This window comes from Gekko japonicus, unplaced genomic scaffold, assembly GCF_001447785.1.
Source record: "Gekko japonicus isolate JY-2015 unplaced genomic scaffold, Gekko_japonicus_V1.1 scaffold149, whole genome shotgun sequence".
In the NCBI taxonomy this organism is placed as follows: Eukaryota; Metazoa; Chordata; class Lepidosauria; order Squamata; family Gekkonidae; genus Gekko; species Gekko japonicus.
The window spans coordinates 1,468,696-1,478,318 of record NW_015172556.1 but is presented as its reverse complement, the minus strand read 5'-3'; the positions used below and the strand labels follow the sequence as shown (position 1 = coordinate 1,478,318).

At 53.4% G+C, this 9,623-nt stretch overlaps 1 protein-coding gene across 1 annotated transcript in view; it reads left to right on the top strand.

The window, feature by feature from the left end:
• The window catches only part of BARX1 (BARX homeobox 1), a 10,414-nt gene extending 1,697 nt beyond the window's left edge, over positions 1-8,717 (top strand). Inside the window, exons 2-4 of the mRNA XM_015421199.1 lie at positions 4,585-4,873; positions 5,589-5,673; positions 8,447-8,717. Of these exons, the coding sequence (XP_015276685.1) occupies positions 4,585-4,873; positions 5,589-5,673; positions 8,447-8,611 (539 nt within the window). The 3' untranslated portion in view covers positions 8,612-8,717. The remainder of the gene's footprint in view (positions 1-4,584; positions 4,874-5,588; positions 5,674-8,446) is intronic.
• Positions 8,718-9,623: the final 906 nt, after the last annotated feature.

Genomic DNA, 9,623 nt, shown 5'->3' with positions numbered 1-9,623 from the left:
TCTTCCGGAGGCAGGCGCCGCTCGATGTGTGGGGAGGCCCTCATGCGGGGAGTTTATCTGGCATCTCTGAACCCGACTCTCCTGTAGCAGACGCTTGAAAAGCCTGGCGAGAGAGCCCCTGGAACTAGGCCCGGGCTTCAGAGAGCGGGGCCTGGAATGGGTTGTGGGGAGGGGGGGACAGGGTCTCCAGACCTCGCCGCCCTCCAGACCTCGCCGTCCCCCGATCGCGCCTCTGGGACCCCTTCCTCCCGGAAAGACCCAAAGGTGCCGGCTGCTGTCCGGATTTGCCTGCGGGATTCGCGCCTCCTCCCTTGCCTGGCCTGGCCTGGGCCACCCAGCCACCCGCCCACATGTCCTCAGCAGCACCTTTCTGGGCTTCTCGGAGGCCTTTCGAGCCACCACATCACACGCCGAGCCCGCCGGCCACTTCCTCTTGTCAGTCTCCCAGGGCAGGCCTGGGCTGCCTGCGGTGGACCTTCTGGGCCCCTCCCTCCCGAAACCTCTTGGCTGCCTCTTCTCCCTCCAAATGGCGCCCCGTGTGAGAAGAGGGAAGGGGGTGGGGGGTGGAGGCTTGTCGTCAAAGCGCAGATTTGGGCTTCGTATGCAGAGAGGGGCTAGCAAACGGCCCCCTCCGGAATGAAACTTGGGTTGGTTGGAAGGGCAGCCTTTTCTGCGGAGGCTAAGCAGCCCCATCGGGCAAGGCCTTTCCCCGCGTACACGCTTGCGCCTTCCATCCTGGCTACACACTTTGCCATCCCCCTTCTACACAACTCGCAGCGAGCCAAAGGCGCGGCCGTAGAAATCTTTCCTCCCCCAGCGCCCGCTTTGTTTCCAGTCCGGGTTTCACGTGGGAAATAAATAGCGTAGCCGTGCAATTCCTCCGGAGACATCGGCTGCATTTTCTGCACCAAAACGATTTGTAAAAAAGAAGAGCCATGATGACCCATAGGTAAAGCGGCTTAAAACGACGATTTAGCTGGGCTAGGTTTCAAATGAAAAAAAGGGAGAAAACATGACCGGAAATAGACTTTCGAAATAATGAAATAGACTTTAATTGCCAGAAGTTTATGTACATTTTTGTGCCAGATTTTTGCAGTCAGTCAGTCTCAGAGAGAGGGAGAGAGGGAGAGGCAAGCGTCGACTCCTGATCCTGCACCGGTCGCCCTGAGGGTTATATCTGTTTCTTTTCGCCCTGTGTTCTCTTTAGACAGGAGCCGTTTCTCTGACTCCGCATAATAACAGCCCTCTTAGTGAGTGGCGTTGAGAGCCACTTCCCCCGCTGCGCCTTTATAGACTACATTTTGTGGCGCATAAAACTCAGATGCGCACATCCCCTGACTGGCGTGGGCCTCCGGAGATGGCGGGTGCTTATGGAAAGATCTTGGTAAGGTAGCCGAGAATATATGAAAATATGGCACTCTGGGAAGTTTTATTTTATCGCTGTTGCAACCGGGAGATCCGGAGGCCACCCAGGGCCTGTGGTCAAATGCAAAACCGGTCGGAAGGAGCCTTTCCAGAAATTAGCAGGACTACTCCGTTTGGGAAGAGCTTGCCTGCCACCCCCGGATGCGCACTCAGATCCGCTGTCACCACACGCTCTAAACGTGTTTCCTTCATGCTGGAACAAGTTCCCGATGGTGATTTGTGTGTGCCCCCCCCCCAGTTCTTAGAAGAATTGCCCCTGAAACAAATGGGCTCTTGGTACTGTGATTAATCCGGGATGAGTCCTTTGAAATCAGTGGGCCAGGAAGCCGAGGGTGTTTATGTGCGCGCGTGCGTGTATTAAATGTACCTGGATTAGCACCACTGGAGTCACGGTGCAACCACGAACAGGAGGGTGAGCGCAAAAAACCCCAAAAAACCTTTCCGAGGAGCAGGCGGGAAATAATAAGCAATCTGTTTTTTTTATTAGATACCTTTGTTACACGGAAGTATTGGCCGTGGAGGGCCTCCGCCGTCTCCCCGCCCCCGTGGATGGGAGAACTACACTTTCCCGCTTTCAAGGCTGTGTGGATGTGACTTGCCTTCGTTTAGTGTTTCCTGGGCCAGATTAAAAGGCAAAAATGATTTCCTACCTGGTCGCAGCGAGAAGGGGTTCCCCAGTCGACTGGGTCTTAATCTTACCCTTCAAACGCTGCACTTCTAAACGCGCTTCCTAGGTAATAAGGCCCACTGAACTTGCTTCTGAGTAAGCATCCCACGACGCACAGCGAAAGGGATCCTCGACATATGTGAACTCTGTGTGTGTGTGTGTGTGTGTGTGTGTGTAAACATCCAGACCGGCATATTGGGGGTCTGCGGTGACCTCTGCCCTGTTGTTTTTGGTAGGAGAGTTTAAAGCAAGGATTCTATACTAACTTTAGGAGTAAATCCCATTGAACAAGATCGGTCCTATTTATAGTTAGATACGCATACGATCGGCTAGCCAATCGTTTTTCCTCTCTCTCCTTTCAACCAAAGGGGATTTTACTTTTTTTTGGGGGGGGAAATCACACTATGGCCCCAAATCTAGCAATGTTTGTTTATTGTAACAAGGATGTTGTCGACTTTAATACCGGTTCAGCTTCTCGTTTTAAAAGGAGCCTATTATTCTGGTTCTCGGCACAACTGACTTATGTCTCGTTAAATTATTGCACTCTGATCGGGTGTAAATGTAAATTCACTTTAAAACCACGGCCCCAGGCTCTAAGGAAAGACTATGTCAGAATAATACTAAACACGGTCCCTTTCATCTATTGTTTATTCTAATGGAAAATTTTAGACAATTTTTCAGTTAACAATAGGTTCTCAAAAATACCAAATATGGAGTTTTGAGCTGTTTTCTAGCGGCTGTTTTCTAGTTGCAGGAATACACCGATTTACTAGACACTTGCCCTGAAAATAAGAGTTGAGGAAGTCGACGGAGCTTACTCGATAGCCAGTGCTTCCAGAATTCCAGTATTTTAATAAGCACATAACACCGGAGGTGACTGTTATAATATCCGGAATACATTATTCTACAGGTTTAGTAGCAGTACGGAACCTTTGGTTTGCTACTTTTGGAGCAAAATAACATGAATTTTGGGTAGGGAACGGCAGGGTCACAAGCAGCCCGAGAAAAGAGAAGCGCTTCGAAATCAGGTAGTGCCACCTTCGAAGCAACATTCGAAGCAAGTCGACACTGATCAGGACTTATTTACAGCTCAACGTAGGGTCCTCCAGGCCTCCTCCATAACGATCATCGGAAGATTCGCCCTACGGCCTACTACGCTTCGGTGCCTTCTCTGTTTGCCAACTTCAGAGCCAGCCTCACTGAAGTCAAGGGATTTGAATGATTTGAATGGAAAGGGAGTCAGCGTGTCGGATCGCGGCTAGTTCCTGTGGATACGGACGGAATGGCTGGGGAGGAGAACTTGGGGGAGCGATTCGGTTCCAACCCCCCCCCCGTCCCTTTCCCTTTCCTAAACTCTCAGAAGAGACCGCCCTCCTTTTGGCATTTTCCATTAGAACACTTTCCTGGGAGTAAGCCTCACTAAATAGACCTAAGTAAGAGTCTAAGTAGATCTAGGTAAGATTGCTTTCCCCATGCAATGGGATCCGATGGTTACTCTAAAGTAAACCCCAGTAAATTCATTAGCGCGTACCCCACCTAAGTGCGCACAGGACTATCGTCTGCACGCATCCTTCCTGTAGCGTTGCTCTGAGAATGTCCCACCGCGGGGATTACTTCCGGGCACAGGTTCGGCCTGTCAAGAGAAGGGATGCAGCTAAAGCCCTTTCTGCAGCTTCACTACATTTACTCAGAAGTAAGCTCCGTTGATTTAAACATAACTAACTGCAACCTACTGGAACGCAGGCCGTTTCGCTAGAGAGGATTTACCCCTGCCCGAGAATGGAGGAACAAGCGGTATTGAAAGCCCATCACTGAACGGAGACCAGGATTCAAATCCTCATTCAGAGAGAGGCTGCCATCGCACACACTAGATACGGCACTTTCAAACCACTTTCCAACTGGATTTTACTGTGTGGACTGGCAAAATCCAGTTGGGAAGTGGATTGGAAGTGGATTATTTAGCCTGTGTGATCGCAGCCGCTCTCTGAATGAGGATTTGAATCCTGGTCTCTATTCAGCAGTCAGCCCGCTTCACAGGATTGTTGTGAGGATACAAATAAGAATAAGGCCCTGTTAGCATCCCCGAATCACTTGAGGGGAAGGAAGGCTACACATGGAACCCACGGGAATGAGCCAGCGCTTTGAGATAAGGGGTGGGAGACGTTTCTGCGTAGAGATTTCATAGGTGTGCGAAGAGGGGAGGTTCTGGATCGGCCCAGCGCCTGAGGGCTATCCATCCAGTACAGTTTTTAGGGCTCCCTCCCTCCTGGGAGCTCCGGGAGGCCTCCATTGCTTTCCCCACTAGGCCACCCCCGGCAGAGAGGCCTGCGGACTACACTGGCTTCCCTGACTCCTGGGGTCTTTGGTCGCGGGGCTCCGTTGCGATGTGAGTTCATTTTCTGGTTCTGTCGGGACAGTGGCGAGCGGCGGGGCTCGGCGGCGGCGAGGCTGTGGGTCTCTCTCAGGCGTTGTCCTTCTCTCTCTCCCTACAGCCGTGCTGAAGGCGGAGCAGGCGGCCGTCTTCAAGTTCCCGCTGGCTCCGCTGGGCTGCTCGGGCTTGAGCTCGGCGCTGCTGGCCGCCGGCTCCGGGCTCCAAGGCGCCTCTGGGCCCCCTCACCTGCCCCTGGAGCTGCACCTCCGCGGGAAGCTGGAGCCGGGAATCCCCGAAGCCGGCGGCAAAGCCAAGAAAGGCCGTCGGAGCCGCACCGTCTTCACCGAGCTGCAGCTGATGGGCCTGGAGAAACGCTTCGAGAAGCAGAAATACCTCTCCACGCCGGACAGGTGGGTCCCACCGACGCGGGACTGTCTGCAACCTTTCCCCGCTGGCGAGCGCGGTGCCCTGGCGGGGCAGCAATCCTTCCTCGCCGGGAGCGTCTGCTCCGCAGGAAGGACCCCCGCGGCCAATAGTGCAGCAGCCTGAGGCCCGGCTTGGGAAGGAACCTCCCCAGCCTCCTAGATCTAGGAGGGCCGCGGCCACCGGAGGTGAGAGGGGCGAGGGCCTGGGAAATGCCAGCCCCGGAAATCCGCTCTCGGTCCCTTCCACGCCTCCTCCTGGGGGCATCATCTGAAGGGGGTTTGATTGTTTCGGCGCAGATATAGGCGCAACAGACAGAATGTCCTCTTTTCTTTCCAATCGAAGCACAATATTAGTACTCAGCTATGAAAGGGGTGTGTGTGTGTGGATTTGAGGAAGCGGCTTCTTGTTCCTTAACATAACCTTGCTTTGCTACTAGAGAATCCTTCCTCATCCTGTACTCTGGAGCGTGCTACCGAGAGAGACAGAGAGAGAGAGACAGAGACAGACAGACAGACAGAGAGAGACAGACAGAGAAACAGACACACACAGAGAGAGATCCTTACAGCAAGAAAAAGGAACGAGGGTGGGAGGCATTCCTCAGGAAACAACGAATGCACTTCGGGGATAAAAGAGGCATCTGAGGGGAAGGAAAGGGGGAGAGGAACTGGGCGATCAACACAGGCCTTCTCTTCCCTGCAGAATAGACCTGGCGGAGTCCCTGGGACTGAGTCAACTGCAGGTGAAAACCTGGTACCAAAATAGACGAATGAAGTGGAAGAAAATAGTAAGTGTGTTAAAAATACTGGATTTCTGTCCCCCCCCCCCTCCTGTTTACATAAGCAGCCAAAGACCACGGTTCCAGCGGCACAGGCTGATGGGGGCGGGACCCTGACTGCAGGGCGTCTTTGAGGTGCTTGCAGGGATCCTAAGGGAAAGGGGGATCCTTTGTTTCGCTCACTGCACCCCCTCCCTCCCAGGATGGATGTCACCTGGCAGAACCTCTCCGCCGGTCCAACAGAGCTCCGGATTCCAGTAAGGACAGGCCCATTGTTGGGTGATAGTGAGATATTTTAAAAAATGGTATTTAGCAGAGATAGTCCAGCAGAGCCAGAGTAAGATAATTCAGACTGAGAATCCATGTGTGATTAAAATATAAAGTTTGTACTAAATTCTAGCATGGGGAAGGATAACTGGGACGAAAATAACAACAGAGCATAATCGGCTACATCCTTACACTACAAAGACAAAACTAGAAGAGAGAAAGTATGGCTACTCTTCTTATATCTTCAGAACACCAAAACAAAGACGGGAAGAGAAGCCATAAAATGGTAATACGCCTTGACACTTTAGTCCCAATCAAACTCCTAGATCAGGGAGAAAATTCCCGGGCTTTCTATAGCTAAAGAACATTGGTTACATGAGAAACATGTGACTTCCTGTGAGCAACATAAACAAACATTTAACCCCAGATATACTGAGTGTTTTTAACTTGTAATACCCAACACCCATCCCATGCAGGCTTAGGCGGGCTTCATTCCATTCTTTTCCTGCCTCGTCTCGAGGACTGGCGGGGGTCGACTTTCCGGGACCAGAAAGCAGCATGACCCCTGTCCAGAGCAGCAGGCTGAGGACTGCGGCTCCGGCCTTTCCCGGGCCAGCCTCTACCCGCTGAGGGCTGTTGGACGAGGCAACGTCTGGACGCGGGGCGGAGAACCATCTTCCTCACTCTCGGGGTCTGCTGCACTCTCGCGAAGTCTTGTTGCCCACCTTATCAGGAGATCGGCGAGATTCCAGACCAACGAGATTTTCGGGGCGTCAGCTTTCCCGAGTCAAAACTCCCTCCCCCAGATATGAATGAGAAGTTTATCTCTGAAACTCTGGCTGGCCTCTGAGGTACTGCTGGACTCGACTCCAGCGGTTCTACTGGAGGCCAACACGGCTGCACTCGAAGAGTGTGCGTGTGTGTGTCTTCCTTTTTTAATTGAATGGCGGATTTAACCCTCTAAGAGTGTGCGTGCGTGTTCCTTTTTTAATTGAATGGCGGATTTAAAACATGGAGTTTTAACTGGTCGTCAATCGTTTAGACTCATCAGAATGGCAGTAAAACGGCCCGCACGTTGAACGTGACCTCAGTCTTCTCAAGCGCTCCCCCTATAGCTATTCTGTCTGCATTTAACTTGCTTACAGGCGACCTCATCTTTATTGGGGTTATTTGGCAGGGCCTTCCTTAGACCTCAGTTCCCAGCGCAGCCCTGCAAGGCGTTCCACCGTTATCGAAGTCGGTGGATTCCGAGGGCTTTGCCTCTTCTTAGGAGTGTCCTGTCAAACCAAGGATGCAGCCCCGTCCTCTCAGTAGTTCTTTGGGAGCGAGTGGTACTCTGTGCAATAGAACTGACTCCCATTTAAGCAGGACTGGTCCTCTACCTAATTTTTTCCCCTCGGCACTATTTCAATCAGAATTATGTGGCAATAAACTCCGTTGAAATCGGCGAGGCGATTCCCTTTAACATGATACACGGCTTGATGATTCCATCCGTGTAGGAGGTTTCCCGGTTGCCAGGGCCTCCGTTTCCCCGGGTAGGAACTGGCTCTGGACTTGCAGAGCAAATGAACCCCTAAACAGAGTCACACACTGAAGTCGATGGATCAGGATGGGTAGCCGGGTTAGTCTGTCTGTCCAGGAGCACCAAAAAAAGACTAACGAAATTTGTGGGGCAGGGGGCGAGATTTCCTGAGCCACTGCTCACTTCTTCAGATGCAGCTAGCATGGGAGTCCATCTGTCCTATTTACGGACCCCCAGGCTAGCTGTATCTGAAGCAGTGACCAGTGGCTCACGGAAGCTCATCCCCTGCCCCACACATTTTGTCAAGCTTGCTCTTTTCTGCTGAAGTCGATGGGAAAGTGTAACTCTGTCTAGGACTGCCGTGCAAACCACCGTTTCCCGGAGCGTCATTTCAGGAGCGAAAGCTTCCCTCTTGGCTCCACGTCGGGGATAGTGGCCCCAGGGATGCCTGCTTCACCAACACACCCGACAAGCCAGAGTCCCTTTGCTCGGATCGGAGGAGATGCTCCGAGAGCGGAGCCTTGCCCGAGGACTCTCTTCCTGAGCGCGCAGGTCCAACACAGGCCCGACCCGAGATAGGTCGCTTTGGCGCACCTACCTAAGGGCCTCGCCCTTTTGTTGGGACTTTCCGGAGGGCGCCTTGACCAGCAGCCTATCAGGCCCAAATCCACCACCTCAGCCTCCCCCTCCCCCTTCCCCCTCCCCCTCCCGCCAGGCCGGAGAAAGGGCTGCCTGTTGAATTTCTGTTGCTCCCGGTGCAGGAGCCTCGCCATCAAAAGGTGCCACTTGGCCCAGGCGGCGGGGCAAGGCGGGTGGGGGTGGCAGAGCAGCTGCGAGGTGTTTGCGTTGGCGCCGAACTCCCCGGGCCACGGATGTCTTCCGGAGGGCCATTCCCCCCCCTTCTCAAATGGATGCCTGTGAGTCTGACGTGTTGCCAGCTGGCTTTCTTCGCCTAGTTTTCCCCGAACACTGAGGCCCTTTGGGTTTCCGCAGGTCCTGCAAGGCGGAGGACTCGAGTCTCCCACCAAGCCCAAAGGCCGCCCGAAGAAGAACTCGATCCCCACCAGCGAGCAGCTGACGGAGCAAGAGCGAGCCAAGGAAGCGGACAAACAAGCGGAAAGCCTCGGTTCCCCCAGCCAGGTCACCCAGGAGGAATAGCCAAGGCCCGGGGGGCCTCGAGGCGTTGTGCTCTCGAACACAAGGATTTACGGTACTCCCCAGGCGCCTTTTCTGTGCCGGAGGCTGGATTGGGAAGGCAATAAGAACCCCGAAGCCAGAGCTATAAGGGACACTGACCTCGGGCCTTGCAAATCGACTAGACCTCACCGAGGCCTTGGCTCATTTCCACCACGTGGACTCAGACCTTGGTTTCCACCACGTGGATTACCTCCTGCTAAAGGGGAGCAGGTGGACTATGCCAGCGAGGCCCTGCATGTGCTTTTCTTTTCAAGAAGCTGCCAAGCTGAAAGAAGAAGATGGGTGACGACATGGTTAGTGGACTCTTCCCCGTTGATTCCTTTGCTTTTATGGGGTGATTGAGCGATCCCGCCCCTCCCCCCTTTGTACTTGCATAAGGAAAACGTTGTCGTCTCTCTGGGGTGGGCGCGGGGGGGGGGGTTGGGGAGGTCAGGTCATCCCGGCAAGGCAGATTTTTTCCCCTTCTGTCTGAGGTCCTGGGCTACCCCAAGTTATTCGAACACTGCATTTTACAATCAATTTTTATTAACATGAAAATATTGATTTTATTTCAATAAAGTATTTTATGAATGACTGGCCCGACCGAGCAATGTAATGTGTCCATTTCCTCAGCACCTTCCTTGCCCGACGCTCCCTCACTGCATGAGAAGAAAGCCCGCGGTTAGGGTCGGTTGGAGCCTTGCCCCCAAACACCTGGGCAAGGTCCCGGCAAAGTCAGCACTTGGGCAGTCCGATCCAATGAGCATTAACTCCTCAGTCAATTGGCCTGGCAGGGGCTGGGGTGAGACGCGTCTTATTGGAGAATTAGAGCTCAGAGCCTCAGCTTTGCTTGGGAGCGCGCCTCATATTGCCCGTCGGAAGGCCGATCTCTTGAAGCCAGCCGAGGCTGTAATCCTAAAACAGGCTTCCCGAGAGTAAAGGTAAAGGTTCCCTTGCTCGAAAGCCAGTCGAATCCGACTCTAGGGTTGCGGTG